This window comes from Pectinophora gossypiella, chromosome 4, assembly GCF_024362695.1.
Source record: "Pectinophora gossypiella chromosome 4, ilPecGoss1.1, whole genome shotgun sequence".
NCBI classification, from domain to species: Eukaryota; Metazoa; Arthropoda; class Insecta; order Lepidoptera; family Gelechiidae; genus Pectinophora; species Pectinophora gossypiella.
The window spans coordinates 15,455,914-15,477,361 of record NC_065407.1 but is presented as its reverse complement, the minus strand read 5'-3'; the positions used below and the strand labels follow the sequence as shown (position 1 = coordinate 15,477,361).

The 21,448-nt window shown below is 38.0% G+C and overlaps 1 protein-coding gene across 1 annotated transcript; it reads left to right on the top strand.

Annotated features, from left to right (window-relative positions):
• Positions 1–572: 572 nt before the first annotated feature.
• Positions 573–12,940, top strand: LOC126382393 (calumenin-B). The gene is made up of 7 exons (XM_050032237.1): positions 573–715; positions 878–1,096; positions 3,277–3,436; positions 6,060–6,186; positions 6,586–6,707; positions 7,494–7,609; positions 11,569–12,940. Exons 2-7 carry the CDS (start codon positions 879–881, stop codon positions 11,792–11,794), a joined length of 969 nt encoding a protein of 322 aa, XP_049888194.1. The 5' UTR covers positions 573–715; position 878; the 3' UTR covers positions 11,795–12,940.
• Positions 12,941–21,448: the final 8,508 nt, after the last annotated feature.

Here is a 21,448-nt window from a genome sequence, read left to right as displayed (position 1 = left end):
AGCTAAAACCCTCTCGAATAATCTATGAATTGTAAAGCGACATCTATCGTCCTATTTCAGTAAAAAAATCCTCTTCTCTGTGTAAAAACAAATGTATTTTTTATGAATGGAACGAAAAGCACCGGCCTGCGACAGTGGTAGTATGAGTGTCGTGTAATACGTTATCACGCTGTCCACTTTTCTTATGGCTACCGCGTTAGTGTCTTGAATCAGCTGAATCAATGTAAAGTAGGAAAACATAGTTTCACTTAATAAATCCTAGATGGCGCAACACTGTTTTTTTTTGTAGACTTCTGTTGTCTGACCACTGTTTTGTTTATCTATGGAAACGTCAAAATTAAAAGGTACATTCAGAACATATTATAATTTAAGTTTTCTTATTATAATTTTAGATTTCATTTGTAATGGTATCTATTATTCATTCAAATAAGTATTGGAAAATAAGAGTTTAAAAAAAATCCTATTATCTGTTGAAATAACGACTACCTTATTATTTAATTTTAGATACTCATATTTTATTCGGCCTGAAAATTAGTGTTGTGTTGAATGTGTTGACAATATTGAGTATTTCAGTGTTTGAACGCTCACTCATCCAATCAGCCCAGCATCCGTCGCTTCCATCCCTCTCGCTTGCCGGTTTATCGAAGAATCCCGCTCGCGCTTTCGGGAACCAGGAAGTTTACGTATACAGTGTTGACGTGGCCGATTCCAGCAGGTACGATTTCATTACTGAAACTTAATCATGTTCTTTCTCTCTGGCTACAGTATAACAGTGTCAGCACTGTCAGCCTAGACTCTAATAGGAGTGTTGAATTCTGTGTTATTGCATAGTAACTAGTTGAGTCGATTTTTATTATAGTAAGGTTTCTGTTTCTAGAATGTTGACGACATTATTCGTGGCTTTAGCCATTTCGGCGGTCTTTGCCGGTGTGCCGAGTCCTGAAGAGTCAAAGAGGCTTATGGACCACTTTTCTGATGCGGAACATTTCAAGAATGAACACCATAATAAGCAGTTTGACCACGACGCATTTTTGGGGGAAGATCAGGCTAAAACCTTTGACCAACTGCCCCCTGAAGAGAGTAAAAGAAGATTGGGGTAAGTTATTATTATCATATTGTAATAAAGTATAAATTTTCAGTTAAGAGTGAATGAATCGTTTTATAGAATGTGATAATATTCTTAAAAAAATATTACTTCAATGTGACATGTATTCTGTATTTTAAACAGCCTCATTGTAAAATTACTAAAAAGTTTATAAATACCTAACTCCTATGATAACATACATAATATTATAACATAGTACCACATCAATGAAGGAGAAGGTGTTTATAGTATATTATAGTATACATATAGGTGTATATTACCCACTAATCGCCAATTATGTTGTAACTCCCATGTAATTAGGGGCAAACCTATTGTCATAAACCGGGCACAAATTTTAAAAACTATGTGTTATCAATTGTCTATGATCCAAACATGAATTCAAACTCAATTCCAATCATAAAAACCTTTTAATAAATAAGAAATAGGTATTATTTTTGTAATCAATAGTACAATAAACTCTTTGACCACCAAATTAGATATTCTGGGACAGAATACCAGTTGGGCTAATTTAAATTATATTGGAAAATTTTCTAATTATCTCTCAATGAAATATACCCATTGTTGTAATTCTGTTTAAAATTTTACAACACAGTTTTAAAATATTTTTATTTTTTGTTTTTATAGCACTTAAACATGCTTAGGGAAACTCACAAAAAGAAAATTAAATAAAAAAAAAACTGACTCACACAGACAGTTTTATATAATAATGGCATTTTATATTCTTTTTAATCAATTCATGTAATTTTTAGAACATTCTCATTTCCAATCTCAAGTCATTAACCTATTGTGCAAAAAGTAGACTATTCTCTAAGATAAAACCTCTGCTAATTCGTCATCTCGAGATTACTGAACCAGTTATCTCGCCCACGTGGTATGTGGGTTAAATAAACTGGTAAACAACACTATCTACACTGAGGAAGTGAGATGTTATTTTATGAATACCTATTGTAAGTATTTTAGAGGTTTGCAGCTGTCTGTCCACCCCATCAGGGATTATGGGTGTGAACTTTTGTGTAGATTTTTTTTTTGTAGACTATAAATTGGGTCATGTACTATGTTCAAGATAAATTATGAGATTATGAAAACTAAATAAAGACAGATTTAAAACTAATGAAAAACATATTCTGTTTTCTAGTTCTGTAGTTTTTTTCATAGTTCTGATTACCTATATAGTACATAAACCATTGTTTTCCTATAATGCAATAGAGTTAGGTATTATAAAGTTATTATAAGGCAATAGGTAGGTTGGGATATGTAAGAACATTATTTTTCTAGTAACTTCCATGTTTATAACTACCTATTACTTAAATGTTACAAAATAATGTCTACAAAATGGCTTTTTAATCGATTATCTGATGGTCATTGACCTTTCTTATCGCGAACTTAAGAAGTTTTATATATGGTAAATAAATGTACTGGAATAGCCGTCGCTTTCTCGTTGAACCCACGCAGTGGTTTGAAAAGGTACCTACCTAGTCAGCAAATAGACAACGCAATATTTGCTAATTAGGTACGTATTTTCCCGCGATTTGTCGTAGGCATGGGCCGGCCTGCCCGCGCGCGTAGAGTAAGAAACGACCGATGCAAGTAATCAAGGATTAAATCTGTTAGGTACTTAGGCAAAAGGCTACATACTTTTATTACGAAAGGTAAAATTAAATAGCATTCATTATGCAGACGCATTTATTGTGCACATCTTAACCGATTAATAAACGTAACATAGCATAGAATCACGCCTGTATACCCGAATGTAGTAGATATATACACGCACTCTAAATAGGTATGTGACAGGGGTCGAGTGACGGGACTGGTATCACCAGCCCCGCTAATTTGATGACAGGGCTATCGCGTCTTTGACGTAGTATTATTGTATTTTATTTGCTCATGCGCTAACATGCGCAACGTGATAAAATTATCGATCGATTCAATAATTTTTGTCCAAATCGATAAGTTTGTGGCACGTGATTTTGTTCGTATTTTGACAGAACGACATAACTTATTTGCGTTCACATATTAGCACCAAGCGACGAAACGACATAATTATATCGTCAGAATCGATAAAATGACCGTGACAAAGTTATATCACATTTCGCATGTGACACCTACTGGTTACAAATCCTCGATACGAGATATACGAGATATCATTATGCCAAATGTATGCACTATTCCAGGATCATAGTTGACAAGATCGATTCAGACAAGGATGGGTTCGTCTCTCTAGTGGAACTGAAGGACTGGATCCGGTACACGCAGAGGAGATACATTGACGAGGATGTGGAGAGACACTGGAGGCAACACAACCCCAACAACGACGGCGAGATCCCTTGGGAGGTGAGTACACTTTGATAATTCTTATTTGTTTGGCTTGGAAGGTCTTATCCGCCAAAGATATGTTCCTTTTATAGCAAAATATCATCTCGATGAGAATAATATGAGGCCAGTAGCATTTTGAATGCATCCTAAAACAATAGGCTAGTTTCCAACTAGTCAAATCAGTTAGTTTTAACTAAACGTCAAAACACGAAATGGCTATGGAATTTGTATGAAAAAGCAACCTGTGACGTCATAGAAAAACGTGACGAAATGTCGCACTTATTATTACATTTTATTTCTTTATTAAAATTCATAAATAAATTAGATAGAAAAAAGAAAATGTTTTTCGACAGTTTTACTTCTGTCTTTATTTAGTAATCAGACTTTCATAATTTATCTTTGACCTAGGGAACTACCCAATACTTGTTTGGTCTATGACGAATAGACGACCAAATTCCGCCAAGTGTGCGCGCTCTCATAGTAGGTACCTACTTGGAAGGTCGGCATTAAACTACTGAATCTAATGTGAATAAATTCGAATCACGACAATTGATATTACGTGGTTTTGTGCCCGGTTAATGGCTAAAGGGTCGCCCCTATTATGCAAGGGACTTAAACACAGCTGGCGAGGAGTGGGTGTACGTTATACCTATAATATAATAACTATACACCTCTGGCCACCCCTTTGGTGATACAGGCGTGATGCTGTGTTATAAAATAAAGTAGATACCATCATAATATTATAACCCGTGCGTGAAGGACGCGCGTGACTATGCTTTTTCGTGAACGCTCTGGTACATCGCCTTATGTTTGAATTCACCGCTCGACTTTTCGTGCATTACGCAGCGTCTTCATAAACGAAGCCAAGTAAATTAAGTCATTAAGTTTTTCATGATTGATTATTCAGTTGGTTGACTCCAGTGTATCGTTTAGATTGGTTGAAGTAAATTGGCGATTTTTACGCCATGCTGTCGAGACATAGACATAAAATGATAACGACATTATTATCGCAGCCGTGGTTGCGCAGTGGGAAGAACGCTTGACCTTTAATGTGAGGTCGCAGGTTCGAATCACGGGCCTAAACTGATTTTTCATTTCATTGTCCAATTCATGTTTGGATCATAAATCATCTTCTATCGTGTGGGTTGTGAGGTGGAGTACCAACCTCATGAACCCTGGTGTGAGAGTTACTATTGGGCTACCAAAGGCCCCTGACATGACTCATGTAACGACTACGTACTTACTTCGTGAGGAAACCCATATTCCCGAGTAATGCGTTTCAGAAGTATCTGTTAGGACCTGTATTGGGCTTGTTTTTCTTTCGCGGGTTCGAATGTCGAACGGGCAGTCATTTCTGTAAAAAACCTCTAGGACTTTTCCGTGGTCTAGTGGTTAGAGCGTTAGGCTCACGATCTGGAGGTCCGGGTTCGATTCCCGATGGGGACAATGTCGAAATCACTTTGTGAGACTGTCCTTTGCTTGGTAAGACTTTTCAGGCTTGAATCACCTGATTGTCCGAAAAAGTAAGATTATTCCGTACTTCGGAGGGCTGTTGGTCCCGGCTATTAGCCGTAAAAACACCTCCACCAACCCGCATTGGAGCAGCGTGGTGGAGTATGCTCCATACCCCCTCCTGTTGATTGAGGGGAGGCTTGTGCCCAGCAGTGGGACGTATATAGGCTGTTTATGTATGTTATGTTTATGTACTTTTCCGTAGTAGGTAAGCGGACTCCGTGAAAACGGAATAACGCTAGAGAGGTGAGGGCATAGCTAATTCGTTGAATGTAGGTTGTAATTTGATAACTACTCACAGTATCTATACGTCATAAGGGGGCGGAAGCGACTGCGATTAATATCCATACAGACATCATACGTTTCTATTATCCAATTGTAATAGATGGTTTTATTTGTTGCTGGACATTAGAGTGTTTTTGAAACGTTTAACAGACAGGTATTTTTAATTATATATTTGATTTGATTTACTAATAATCCGGTCTCGGCGCGGTAGTATCATTTATCTATTGCAGAGGTAAGTAAGACGATCTGTGCTTCGGAAGGCACGTTAAGCCGTTGATCCCGTCTACTACTTACTGATGTAAGTACGTAGTCGTTACATGAGTCATGTCAGGGGCCGTTGGCAGCTCAATAGTAACCCTGGCACCAGGGTTGATGAGGTTGCTTATCCACCTCTAGTATTATTGCGTATCGCAGACAAAAATAAAATATCCTGCGTGGATCATATATCCAGCTGAAGTTCCCCTAACCAAGTCTCTGCCGCATCCGTCACACAATGCAACCACCACCACCACCATCCACCTCTCAACCCACACGATAGAAGAAGATTGCAGGGATAGCCAACTTGATTAGACCCAAGATCTCTTGTATACTAACGAAACCTTGTGCGATCCACCAATTACATACTTCTTGCAACCGTGACGGAACAGCGATTGAAAAATGATAGGTACAAGATGATGCGTGCAGCAGTTGGTGATTACGCACGCTTCGCGCTATATGCAGGCGTAACTATAAAATGTACACTGCACGCCACAATTTACTCGTAATGACACTATAAATACACCAAAAAAATATTATAGAGGGGGGAGAGAGGTATGTGCTCAATTTCTCCTCTTCGATATTCCAGACGTACAGAAAGAACGTGTATGGCTTCATGGACGACATGGACCAGAGCGACATGAACGAGCCCAACAGCGAGGGGTACACGTACGCCAACCTGCTCAAGAGGGACCGCCGCCGGTGGACACAAGCTGGTAACATATTACATTTATTTACATCCAAACTCATGTAACAATTACATATTTCCTTAAGTAAAAAGTAGCCTGCTTGACGTGCCTTCTGAAGAACGGGTCATCTTACTTCCAGACAATCGGGTGATCAGCTTAACCTCTTCTTCTTCTTATCGTGTCGATGGCAAACTAAACAGTATCGGCCCAAAACTTGGCAACACGTATGGCGCTATTTGCAGCGCTCATCAGATCCTCCTGCGTGCAGGTATTCGGGCACGCAGGACACGATGTAAGATGTTCCTTGGGATCACAAAGTGTTTTTTGTGGTAAGTCCGGATTCGAAGCAGATACCTCTGGATTGTTACCATAACGGTCAACCACTGAGCCAAAAGGAATATGAAAAGACTTGAAATATTATTTCAGATGGTGACCACAACGACGCGCTGAATAGGACAGAGTTCGCGGGCTTCTTGCACCCGGAGGACCACTCGCACATGCGCGATATTGTCGTGCTCGAGACATTGGAGGACATTGACAAGGACAAGGTATAGATTAATCATGTGGGATAATAAGTTAAATAAAAGTATTTTTTGTAACGTTAGGTCGTTACTCTAATATAGTAGTTTGTTTTTTTATGAAAATGGCAACACTGTCGGCGAATGTCATTCAGATTTTCTACCAGAGAAATGCCATGGTTGTTTATTTTTACTCAATAGAAAAGAAGTTGTTTTCAAGCAATTATCTCTATATGTTTTAAATAATGGGATACATAAATATATGGCTGATGCGACGTGCTGCCGCTAAAGGATGTGTGGGGTATCACACTCACACTGAGTATAGTGCCCCGCTAGCCACAAGTTGGTAGTGTGACTAAGGATCGACGATCGAAATGAAATGAAATGAAATTTATTGTCATAAATGTGGTAAGTATATCGATGGAAGTAAAGCTTATAGCGCTCAGCACATTTAGTCATGTTGTGACATACAATAATAACTACTAAGAAATATTACAAAAACACTTATCTATATAAAAAAAAGTAAGAAAGAAAAAAAAAACCTATTTATACACTGAAAAACTCACTTATGCTATAAAACTGCTTCCCCTTTAACCACTTTTTGAGTTGGGATCTAAACTTTAGGTGGGGTAGCTCTGTGTTATCTTGGAAGTTGTATTATATATGCGTCGCGCTGTGCAAACTTCGTTAGCGCGTTGTAGAACTGTATTGAATGATGTGCGCGCCATCTGTTGGTTATGAGCGGAACTAGCTGGTGAAATAGTTGGGTCCGCCACATATGTATATTATAAATAATAGTGTGAATGTTTATGATAGGACGGCAAGGTGTCGATGGAGGAGTACATCGGCGACATGTACAAGCCTGAAGATGGCGAGGACGGCGACGAGCCCGACTGGGTCAAGCAGGAGCGGGAACAGTTCACTGGATACAGGTATAGACATTTTTAGAGAAATAGAAATACTCTTTATTTGCCTTTGAAAAGGGTACATTAATAGATAGATGTACTGAAGATGTGCTGTGGCTGATGCTATACAGGGTGTTAGTGACATCGTAACGAAAAAAAAAATGGAACGCCTATTTTATTGTACTAAAAATGATGGTGGGTGTTTTTCTTGTCGCAAATGTTTAATTAAGATTTTCAATTTTTACTGTGCCGCAATGTAAGTCGAACAACGCGCCACACAGACGCTAAACTTACGCGCGGCTACGTTACGCGTGCGTGATACGATGTTGATATCTAGGTAGGAGTTTTCATTCTCTTGTATTTAGATGCTTAGTGGTTCAACGTTTAAAAATGTTGTTTGTTGAAGTAGAACACCTACTGCCACGATTTTTCACGCACGGTACCTACCTACCAGTTATTAAAACGTTCCTAACTTATTAACAATAAAAACCCTACTCTTGCCTTACCTTAATTGTTATTCCTTCGGATGAAGTACCTAGGTAGGTACCCTAGAACATGTCACGTCACGTAGGTATGCAACATCGCGTTTCCTCCGCGGTAGGTAGGTATCACACGCACTCACAAACACAACACCTTGCTCTTTAATAAACATCAACAATCTTCCATACTTTTGCGCAGTAAATGGTCTATGATCTATCATCATAGTCGACACTACTCATTTACAGAATGAAACAAACACTCACAAACACGAAAAAAATATCCTCGAAAAACATCACGCGATTCGGGTCAAGCTTAGTATTCGACTGAGCGGAAGCGCGCGGCGGCGTTAGCGCAAAGCATCAAAGGCGCCGACTAAGGGCGCCGACGACGCACCGGCCGCGGCCGAGTCGAGCCGACGACTAGAGAGAGAGAGAGAAGTATGTTTATGGTGCAAGTGACAGAGAAAGAAATAGTATCTGTTCGTATGCCTACTTTATTGGCGAGCGTTGCCCTTGACCCGTGCGCCGGCTATTCACCTGCGCATAGCTGAAGTTGTAGATACGTTATTATTATTATTGATGACATTGATAAAATTTAATAATTAGTAATTTTTATTTGTTTATTTTAAATGTGCGTTCTATGCAGCTTAAAACACAATATGGGACTGAAAAAAATCTAATTTTTTTATGAATTTGGCGACAGGAAACTTCACTTGATACCTATCAACTCAAAGAAATACCTAGTATCTGTTCGTAATGCCTACTTTATTGGCGCGCGTTGCCCTTGATCCGTGAGGCTATTCACATCCGAGTATCCATCAAGACAGATCAAACAAGCCCTAACTCGGAGGTCTTGCGTCCCAGGATCCTTTAATTATGTCTTAGAACCTTCTTGGCCTATGTGGTCCAGTGGTTGAGCGATGGGATGCGGAGGGTCCGGGTTCGTATTCCGGTGGGGACATATCACAAAAATCTGTTTATAAGGCCTTTGGTTGGGACGTTACAGGCTGATCACCTGATTGTCCGAAAGTAAAATGATCCGTGCTTCGGAAGGTACGTTAAGTCGTTGCTCCCGTCTACTAGGTACTTATGTAAGCACGTAGCCGTTACATGAATATTGTACACAGAACAGGATAGGTTTAATTAGTTCTTTACTGATGATTTAACAATGAGATTTAAAACCACGAATAACTTAGTACTTAGTACCTCGGTACCAACATGTAACAAGAAAAATAAGATCACTCCTCTCGGACAATTTTTTTCTTTGAACATGCCGACATTGCCTACGCGGCGGAGTTGCCGAACTATCGATAGGTAGATTATCAATTGTTGAACTTGAAAATTGTCTAAACTATCGAAAGTAGTGATAGTACATTTAGATCGATACTAGCGATAGTACCGATAGGTCTTGCTTTGTAATAATAATGGGTATTGATCTAAAAGATCTATCGATAGGTACCTACTATTGGTTTTTTTTAACTAGGTATCGATAGAATATCGATAGGCAACACTCTGGCGGAGTGTCCGCCCAATTCTAGACGCGATCTCGCTCGATTTTTGTGTAGCGAGGTTTTGCGTAGGTACTTACATACTAAGTTGGTGGATGGTTGACATAGTAGGTAACTAATTACCTAATCTGTGGTGGTTGTGTTAGTTGGTTGTTAGTTATTCTAATGACAACAAAGAATACAATTATTTACTGTTTCAACTGTTTTAGGTAGATAATGGCCCCGATTCCTATGAGTAAATGAATGAATAACCCGGTCGAATCAAAAAGGTATCTCGCTGGTATGCAAACCGTTTGACGTGTGCTGTCAACTTAATTCTGTCGGTTGTTTTAGATTTCTGCTTAAAATTGACGTGTATTCCATAAATTTTATGCCTGTTGATTATCCGTCCATTTAAGAATAAGAATAAAATAAATTTATAAATTTACGATAGACAGAGAAAGAAATAGGATCGGTTCGTAGTGCCTACTTTGTAGGCCGCGCCGCCGCGCGCCGCCGCGCCGCCGCCGGCGTGCGGCGCGGGGCGCGCGGAGCGGGGCGTGCGGAGCGGGGCGCGCGGCTCGGTGCGTGTGGCCGTTGACCCGTTCGAGCAGCTGTTGTCTCCATTACATCGAAAATTTTCGATAATTTGTCATTATTGTTTTTTTTATTGAAATTTGGGTTCTATGCAGCTAAAAACACAATATGGAATTGAAAATAATTAAAAACAAAACTCAAAATTTCATGAATTTTGCGACGGAAAATTCCACTAGATATTAACTCAGAATCATGGTCTGAATCATCCCTCTCAGTATTCGTTACGATGTCACTAACACCCGGTATATAATATCATGCAAATATTGTTACAATTTCGATATCATTGAGTGATATTACATTGTTTAACTTTTATTTATAAATTGAAATTAATGATTGATATTATTGATATTATATTAGTCTGCGTGACATTTAGGAATTATTATTATTGAGTTTAAATTTGAATTATATTATTTAATTATTGTCAAGTTCATATTATTATGTTGATTTCTCAGGTTGATTTAGGTTGTTTTATGCATGGCAATTTTAAATTCATATGCCAATTCTTGGCTGAATGTGCTGAGACCGATGACAACACTGTAACCCTGTAATATCTTGTAACATGCAACATTCACGAATAAATATTTTTGTATTTGTATTCAAAAATGGAATTCTATAGTCTCTGCTTACCCCGGTGGGAAATAGGCGTGAGTTTATGTATGTATGTATGTATTCAAAAATGGACCTTGTAATTACTGTATTGTGATAGTTATTTGTCGGTCTAACAGAAAGCTCAGTTAGGTGTGGGTACTTAGGTCATCTTCAATGGATGTATTTCTGTCTACCCCATTGGGATATAGTCGTGAGCTTATGTATGTAATACAGTACAGTCATGAGCAATATAATGTACCCATTTCAGGACACTGTCGCACTAACATATTTGACATTTAGAGAGACTTACAGTTCAATGTGACATGGTACCAAAGTGTATACATATTAATGCTCGTGACCTTACATTACAAACACACTAGTCGTGTGGTACAACGGCTTGCTTCTCAATAGTGGAGCGCCGTTTCGAACCCCGGTACCGGACTAGCACCTATGTTCACTAACACAGTTGACTCGACCATTATAGAAGGCGATACGGCTCACCATCAGATTGGTCTAACAGAAAGCTCGGTGAGATGTGGGTACTTATAATTAAAGCACATAATAACGGGTTCTTACCGTGTTTAAATGGGGATATGAAACGCGGTAAGAACCCGTTATTATGTGCTTTAATTATGATAATAACCGCGTAAACTTAAAACAATGTGGGTACTTAGTTGATCATATCCCCGATTGGGATATGGTTATGTTATGTTATTACTCATAGATAGTTAACGCTATTAGTAGAACACGTAGGATTCATAATCGCCCCGATTGTTATTGCCAAGTGTGCAGTGTGCATTCGTTTTCAGTAAAGAATATTTGTCCTTTACTACAGAGATACAGACAAAGACGGGTTCATGGACGAGCACGAAGTAAAAGACTGGATCGCCCCTCCGGAGTTCGACCACGCGGAGGCCGAGGCGCGCCACCTCGTGTTCGAGGCCGATTCCGACGCCGACGAGAAACTAACCAAGGCTGAGATCTTGGATAAATACGATCTGTTTGTAGGCTCGCAGGCTACTGACTTCGGCGAGGCATTAGCGAGACACGACGAGTTCTAGTTACACTTCAGACAACTATTTCAACTACTTGAACGGGTTACGTATCGCTTAACGTGGGTTCCGATCGATAGACATAACATGACATGCATGACATGACATGCATGACATGACATGCATGACATGACATGCATAACATGACATGACCACGATATGACCATGACATGACCACGATATGATTATGACATGATCATGACATGACAGCATCATGCGTATATCCTCGAGGCGTTTATCTACGTTGTTTATCCGCTGCGTCTATCAGTCGATGCCCACGTTAGAGCGTCATGTAATGGAGACAGAACTAAATATTTGTAAACTTAACTCGTTGAAAGGACCATCTTTATTGGGAACTTGTGTCGGTTCATAGTTTTAAGTTAAACCTGTAAATAAAGTACAAGTTGCGTCGAGAGGTGAGTGACATGTTAAAAAGGAATGGCTCAGGATTTCGTCCTTCGTTTTTCAAACAATTGAAAAAAGAATTATTTTCTGAGTGACGATAGAAACATGATGTTAATGTTACATGAATTAAAAATCTAAAGGTTGAAGTAACGATTTAATTTGACATGTTACTCCACTAAAAATAAAACAACTTCAATAAAATGATAAATTTATTTTTGCTAAATAGAGAGCAGCTTGCAAATAATTTTTCTCTATTTTTATTTTTTTCTATGTTTTATTAAAAAAGAACTCGCAATATTGAAATCTCTTTTTAATTATTTTATTATTACCTGCCATTTAATTTTTATATTGGCATATATACTTACGCGTTTGGATTGAAATTAAAAAAATATATATTTTTCTAGTGTTATAGTTATAGGCGTTTTAGTTTATAACAAGTAAAGGCCAAAGTAATTCTCAGTGATTGAAAGAACTTTAGATGTTATACTGATACTTACTAATGTAATAATTTCTTTATAAGTATAATGTTACTAACAATCTTATCTATGTGATATCATTTATTTTCAGTATGATTTTATGCATTTATATTCAATGTATTAATTCCATATACAGCTATTTTAGACTTAAGTAATAATGATTATTGTTTAACATGTTTTTGAAAGTACAGTTTTAGTTTTTAATATGCCTAATCATAATGTAGGTATTTGATTTCTTACACATTAACAGTCAATAAAATATTTTTTAATTATATTTTAGTATTTTTTTCTTCTTTTCCATTTTAAGTGCCTACGTACTTTTTTGTTTCTTGTTCGCTTTAAATCATGTGTCATAATTATGTCATATCTAATTGGATATTTGTTTGGGTTAAAGATAAATTATAAAATAATAAATTAGAAATAGATGCCTGTCTAAGATGACCAAAAATCAATCTTATTTTACTTTTCTACTTATTTTCGAATTTTATTTATGAATTAAGTAACAGTGAGTACGATGTTTGACCGCTTTTATTGATGACGTCACAGGACAGTATTTCCATACAAACTCCGTAGAAAACTATCGTTTTGACGTTTCGTAAAAAGTATCTCATATTGATGATGATGAATTCCAAATTCAAAGTCGAATTCAGTCGTTTAGTTGTCGAGTTAATGAAGCTGGAACTTCTTACCTAACAAACTTCTTATTCGCCAGGATGATTTTGATGCTGCTCGGATTCGAACCTCTGACGCTGGTGTAAGTCACGTGTTGAAATAGAAAGAGTCCGTCACCAGAAAAGCATGACGTGTGGTCATTTTTCATCTTATCATCTACAAAACACCGAAGTAGCTTCTCTTCTGATCGTGTGGGTTGTGAAGTGGAATACCAGTTTCATCAACCCTGGTGTCAGGGTTATGATAGAGCCGCCAAAGGCCCCTGACATTGCTCATGTAACGATTACTCACTTACATCAGTAACCGGGACCAACGGCTTAACGTGCCTTCCGAAGCATGGATCATCTTTCTTTCGGACAATCAGGTGATCAGCCTAGAATGTAATTACCAAACCAGGGACCACACAGTGATTTCTGTGATATGTCGCCGCCGGGATTCGAACCCGGGGCCTCCGGATCGGGAGTCCAACACTCAACCATTGGACCACAAACATACGAAGTAGCTAAACAAACAAATTAGTTATAAATGTATAATGGCCCCGATTCCTGCAGACATCTCTTAATTTTACTTTAAGTTATACCTGTCATTTTCTTATCCGCCGAAAAGGAAAGGGACGGATGATTGACAGCTCTTAATTTTAGGAAGAATGAGTAAATAAATGAATAACCCGGGCGAATTTTTAGACGGTTGTTTTAGATTTGTGCTTAAAATTGACGTGTGTTCCATAAATTTTATGCTTGTCGATTACCCGTCCCTTTCCTTTTCTGCGGATAAGAAAATGACAGATATAACCTAAAATAAAATTAGATGGTATTTACAGGAATTAGCACCATTATTTGTACGTTTATTTTATTTGTACATTTAATCACCTCACACATACACACACACACACACATACATGTGGGATTGACCGGAAGAAATCTCTTTTAGAGATATGTCTACCATTTGTACTAAAAAAAAATCTTCATTTAGCGACTGTATTCCCAACTGAGGTAGTCAAATGTACAATCATCGTATGATGAACTAAGAACCCACGCCTCGCCTCCTCGTGGTTTCTGTTAAAGCAATCGGAAGAAAAATAAATCTACAGCATTCGAGGAAGCGTTAAATCTGGCCAATTAATCCAATAAAATCCGTGCATACAGTACGTGTCAAGTGATGCATAATCCTCTTGAGACGCCATGCGTCATAGACTATGTCGCCGGAAGGTGTACCGCCGTATATCCTGATTTTCGATACTCTCTTCGCTAATTTGTCGGCGGCATTACTGCCCAACGCTCCACTGTGCTCTTTTTACCGACTTCAAAAAAGGAGGAGGTTCTCAATTCGACCGTATATATTTTTTTATCCATTGCATATATTAGCCCTCAGGAAATGTTGTCGTTTTAGGGCTAGTATTATTTTCAGTTTTGGTATTGTTTTGCACAATAAGTTGCGTAAAAAATTAAAAAGAAATCGGACCCGGCAACAATATTTCCACCTCTCTACACCTTCGAAGCCTAAATAAAAAATAAAAAATCCCAAGCTAATCCTCCGTCAAGTGGCGCGACCAGTATCGTGTTTCCGCCCATTGGCTCGCGCAGTCAACCGGGCCGCCGCACTCCGACGCACATGACGTCATGAGCCTCTGCACGCGACGCTCTGATTGCCGATCAAGGCGTACCTACACGAACATATACGTATGTACTAGGATGTATAGGTTGGTACGAATAATAATAATACATTTTTGCTAAAGTATTCTGTCGTTTTCCTAATTCAAAACTATAAAGTGTGAACGTCATTGTTGCGAAGTAAGCTTTTGTTTTTCCACATTTATGGTAGACACTCGCTTCCATGGTCTAATAGTTCGATCGTTGGTCTCTCAATCCGGAAATCCCGGGCTCTATTCCCGGTGGAGATATCACCGCTTTGAGATCCCTAGCTTGGTTAAGCCATTTCAGGCTGATCACCCAATTGTCTAAAAGTAATCCCGGTTACTACTTACTGATGTATGTAGTCGTTACATGAGCCATGTCAGGGGCCTTTGGCGGCTCAGTTATAGCCCTGACACCAGGGTTGATGAGGTTATTGGTATTCCATCACAACTCACATGATAAGAAGATTGACGTCACAACCCAAACGCAATAAGTTCTGAAGGAAGATCATCATCCAACGTGTTTACGTTCAAATCAATGTCTTCTGCTTTCAAAGACTGGTAATAGCTAAAATCTGTCTGTCACAGCCAGTGCACGGCGGGATTAGTTCCCCAAACCTTGTTCTGATTGCCTGTAAAGACAGGTAGCTGTGTATACCTACCTATACAGGGTGTTAGTGACATGGTAACGAATACTGAGGGGGATGATTCTGAGTTAATATCAAGTGGAAATTTCCGTCGGAAAATTCATGTTCTTTTTTTGCATTATTTTTTACAAGTATACAGACACGATACGAGTAGGTATGGGTGTTAGTGACATCGTAACTGAGTTCTGAGTTGATATCAAGTGGAATTTCCTGTCAGAAAATTCATGAAAATTTTAGTGTTTTCTTTAATTATTTTGAGTTACATACCTTTTCCACGGAAAATTCCACTCAACTCAGAATCATCCCTCAAAGTTTTCATTAAGATGTCACTAACACCCTGTATATTATTGGACGATAAACTGTAGACACCTATTAGTTTAATAGTGGGTAGTTTAAACGGGGAACTTCTCTATTCTATGCCTATGTACCAAGTGTTTGCCAAAGTTGGAACAATATTGGATGTTTGCAACGTTACCTAGTTACTTTGTATTGTTATTATGTTCTATTTGTAATATTGAATTATAATAACACATTCCCTCTGGCCACTCTGCTTTGTCCTACCGATTCTATTTGGAGTATTGGCCGTCTTAGGTCACTTGTAGTAAGTCTAAGTACGGTCACGAGCATTAATATGTATACACTTTGGTACCATGTCACATTAACTTTTTTGACAAATTGAACTATATAATAAGTCTCACTAAGTAAATGTCAAATATGTTACTGCGACAGAGTCCTAAAGTGGGTACATTATATTGCTCATGACTGTACCAGCCGCCTCTATCTCAGAACCTTTATTCCGGCCAAGTACTTAATGCCATATGCGGCAAATCGGTTGGTTTTGATTGGTTTATAATGTTTTTATTTAAATAAATATTGCGGTTTACTTGATTAAAAACACGTAAGTACTTAGAAGGTCTATACTGAAATAGTAGATATACTTTATTACACAAACAATATAGATTCCGCAATTTTCAACGTAGAAAGCTAAACATTTATATGCGGACTATTTGCGACTAACAAATTCGTGCATATTTTTTTTTTTGGAAATCTTCCCCAGCCCCTTCAAAGAGGGGGTAAAAATTTCTTCCTAAATTCGCAGTTTTGAAGGTAAGATAAGAAGCTAGTAAAAATAGATACATTAGGCAAGACTGTCACAAACTGACAGATATACTTTCGCACAACGAATAAAGAATTCACATTTATAATATTAGTATGATTCTAACGTGCAAGGCTCATGGTACATACACTCACGACTATATCCCAATGGGGTAGTCAGAGGTACATTCATGGCAGGATAAACTAAGTACCCACACCTCATTGAGCTTTCTGTTATACCAACGTGATAGGTGAACTGTGCCGTCTATAATGGTCGAGCCAACTGTGTTTATGAAAACTGCACTTAATATTCAGAATGCAGTGTACGCATATTGCCGTTAGCATAACTCTGATTGTAGCTAGGTACCCATGGATGTTGTTTGTGATCCACACGACGACAGATAGAGCAAAGGATAGATTTGGCGTCTGCATAATCTGCCTGCCGTCTTGCAGTTTGCTCTAGGCTAATCTGAACGCGCATAGTAGAAGCACAACTAGGACATACAGAGCCGGATTTATACCTACATTGTTTTAGGTTTACGCGATTATTATCATAATTAAAAAAACATAAGAACGGGTGTTGGAAACACCAACATTACAAACGTAATTTTGGCTGTCAATTTGACAACCAACTCCTTTTTTTATAGCTGTCATAATTTTTTTATAATGTAATTTTCGCCATATTGATTTATCGAACATCGTTCGCTCGCATTGTGCTCCTAATAATAATTGTAAAATTATACGTGAAACCAACAAATCGTGGTTTTCTTCAATCGCATTTCTATCACACACCAGCCCTTCAGCCCAGCAGAAGTAGTACAACGGGTTCTTACCGCGTTTAAATCAGGGAAATGAGACTCCCGATATTCCGAAACTGTTGCAAGTGCCATGATCGTGGGATGACTGATGAGATTGTCGAAATATCGGGAGTCTCATATCCCTGATTTAAACGCGGTAAGAACCCGTTATTATGTATTTTAATTAGAGCCGGATTTGTTACTCTGCGAAGGAGATTTACATTTTTTTTTTTTTCACGACATCACAGCGCAGAAGCGCCAATGCGCTGTGAAACTTAATAATAATTATTTCATAATATAAGTAATATAAGTACTTGGTTACCTAGGTTACATTGACAGGAACATGAGTGGTGTAAGCACAATTCTAAGTAACCTCATACATCCCTGAGAGAGCGCTCTCTTCACTGCCTCTGTCTTATCAAAAACATCTGGGTCTGAGATTGAAGTACATGCTAATCAGAAATGAAAAAATGCGAGGGAAATCGTATGCCTTAGATACTCCCATCGAAGTACCTTCATCATCACTACTTCAAAAGCCACGCTCTTATCGGTGTAGCTTTCTCCATGTTATTTTTTAAGGGAAAATAGGTTTCCCTCTTGCCTTCCGCCCCATCATCTACATACATCCCTGAGACTATCCCTGTGAAAGATATCTGAGGTTTCTTCAAAGTATTTGTGGCTTGATTGGACCTTCTACATACTTCCCTGAGACTGGCCCTGCCAAGGACATCTGTCCCTGAGATTAGAGAACACGCTCCGTACATCAGATGACGTGCGCCTCATGCCGAGTGGCGACCACTTGACACGCGGATTACCTCTGACCTGCATCCCACTGCATGCCTCTAGAATATTCCATTACCTACCATATTGGTTGTCACTTTATTCTATTATAAGTAACTATACGATGTCACTAACACATCGTAACGAAAACATTGAGGAAAGATTCAGGCTATGATTCTGAGTTGATATCAAGTGGAATTTTCGATCGCAAAAGTATCGTACGGAAAATAAATAAAAAAAACCTAAAAAAAATATGAATTTTGCGACGGAATATTCCACTTGATATTAACTCAGAATCATGGTCTGAACCTCCCTTAGTTTTCGTTACGATGTCACTAACTCCCTGTATAGGTACCTAAGCATTGCTATTTTGAATTTTTGTACACAAAATTACTGCGACAAGAAGTTGCTTAAAAAAACATATTTTTAATTTTTGGACATAGAATTCGATAATCTCTGCTTACCCCGGTGGGAAATACGCGTGAGTTTCCATATAGGGTGGCCCAGAGTAGGTAAGGTAGAAAATCTAGAAAACGGTACGAAATGGGTCATATCTTCTAAACCGTAAATAATCGCTGAACATACATGGGGTGATTCTGGTAGCCAATGAACCCCTTTATTTAATTTTCCATTTTGAACGTCAACCTCTGAGCCACCCTGTAAATGTATGTAAATTTTTGGGCAAAGTTATCGCAGAACATAATAAGTAAAAACCGGATTTTATGTGTAGGTAGGTAAGTACCCGAGAAGCAATCCTATTCTTCTCCTTTGTTCAGTATTACTGAGAATACTGATCCTAAAACTTTCGGATGATCCTTGCCTTAAAAAATAATTTTTCATTATCAGTTCGTAGGTACTTTTTCCTTTGAACAATTTCCGTCAGTCTCGAGGATTACGTACTTATTTTACCGTAGGTATCTATTGTTTTACTTAGGTACCTAACATTTTTAATAACGTTCAAAACGCATTATGATTTATAGCAGACAGTACGCAATTCCCTTACCTTATAAATTTGTCGGGTTTTACGACAATCCAGGGAAGACGTCTAAGTTCACATTAACTACAGGTAAAGGTTACCTCCTGCGGAGAGTAAAAAAAATACTTCGTATAGAATGGCAGATCTCCGCCCCGCGTCAATTCGTATCGGGCGCCGATTCCCCCCCCGCCCCCCCCACCGGTATTACTTTAGTATTAAATGGCCGTAAACCGCTAACGAGTGACAGGGAGAGCGCTTGAACTGTGTCTCACTCGCACTCGCGTCAGGTGGCATACAGAAAGAATGAAATTTTTGCATGGAGTGCTCCTAGCTGCCAACTCCTTCGCAACCAAATAACTACCGCAGAATTATACCAGGATAAGTAATTTAATTAATTAATGTTTATTTATATAATTAGACATTAACCGCTACCCATACCGTACATCTCCGCAGTACAACTCTCTAATTAGTACCAGCTTAATAAGGTGCACGTTTTGCTGTCCGCGAGTCGCGAGTGCGGATTGGAAGCGAGTTGTTGGAGAATAAAACAAACAAGCAGTCTTATATGTATAGTTTTTATGGATTTAGATTATCAGAGGATTGTGTGGCGCGAAGAAACTTCTTCTATCGTGGGGGTTGTAAGGTGAATTACTACCAACCTCATTAACCCTGGTGTCAGGGCGAAGAAATTGAAAAAGCAATAAAGGATTACAGATGAGAGTCACTTTTGGGACAGCGTTCCAAGCCCACTGAGAGTCTACAGCGTTCTCCATTTAAAAATATTCTGTTGTGTATTAGTAAAAAAATATTATTAACACATCATTATATTTTTCGCTTTTTAAAGGCACGCTTACTGTGTTGGGTTATTTTATAACTTCCAGCCAAATAATTAATGCCATTTACGGCAAACCTACAATAAGTCACGTCTAAAAAAGTTATTTTTTTATTATTTTTTCTACTCCTCTACTTTAATCTGGCATTTAAATAACCAAAAAGTCTAATATAAGTACATACATAATTAAACTCTTTGAAAAAGTGTACGCTCTATGGCCTATAAAAGCATTGTTTACAAAGTGTAACTGTACTATAATGTCGCCAAAAAAGCATTGTTGTTTTTTTTTTTTGACATGGAAACTGGCACCTTTACTTTGTTTGGTGCCATAGATATACTATAAAAAAAAGTATACATTTGCCGCCATTTTCCCGCGCGTTGGAAAATAAATTGGAAAATTTTTGTGTTTCGTTTCAAAACACTAAAAAGTATAAAATAAAAAGGAAAAATGACGTCGTCGTAGAAAAAGTATTGTATGCAACGTTGTATAACTAGGTCAAAAAATGCTCGTGGCGTCTCTTATTGCGATGTTCGCCAAGGCTCACATCGCAACTCACGCCACTCGCATGCGATGTTTCACTCGCATTTTTTGACCCTTCTTATACAACTGTTGCATAAAATACTATAAAAATATTTGTAATTTAACGCGGCTGATAAACACGTAGACAGTAAGTACATTAATATTATTAATGTATCCATTCTATGTCAACCTATTTCATCGCTTATCGCTTTATCGCCATTACTGATAGGCACTTGAAAATGAAAATTTCAAGCAATTGTTAAATATTTACATCTTTAAAATAACCCGTTTTGTGCGCCATTCCATAATGAATTTAATTAATTTCATACTAATTGTGTGAGTTTAGAATGTTTGCAACATTAGTTTTTCACGTGAACCCCGAAATTGCTCGATAGTAGTACTTTTATTGTTTTGGGAGATAATTAAAAGTGTTAATGTTACTTTTGTATTTATGTGTGAACATTAAATAAAATAATAGTTGGAAAATGACAATTAAATAATATTACCTTAATTGTCATTTTCTCTAGTATCATTTTCATTAATATTCACTAATATTACCTTAATTGTCTTTCAGTGCTCTTTACTCGAAAATTACCCGAGGCATTAGAACAATAAGTGACGTCAAAAAATAACTAAAAATAAAAAGGTATTTTAGCAGAACAATTTTCTCCTTTTCAAGGCTACATTCTAGAGCTTCCTATCTCCTTATTTGTCTCTTTCCGGTTAAAACTAGAACAACGCTGCTTTAAGTGGCAAGTACCAAAATAAACATACATTTTCACCTACTTTTGCGCGTTTTACCTCAAGTTCTGAGCAATTCTTGCAAGTAA

Coding starts and splice junctions, on each gene's coding strand:
- LOC126382393 (XM_050032237.1), top strand. CDS start 879: ATGTTGACGACATTATTCGTGGCTTTAGCCATTTCGGCGGTCTTTGCC. Junction 3,437..6,059: donor ACGGCGAGATCCCTTGGGAG/GTGAGTACACTT, acceptor TCGATATTCCAG/ACGTACAGAAAGAACGTGTA. Junction 7,610..11,568: donor GAACAGTTCACTGGATACAG/GTATAGACATTT, acceptor CCTTTACTACAG/AGATACAGACAAAGACGGGT.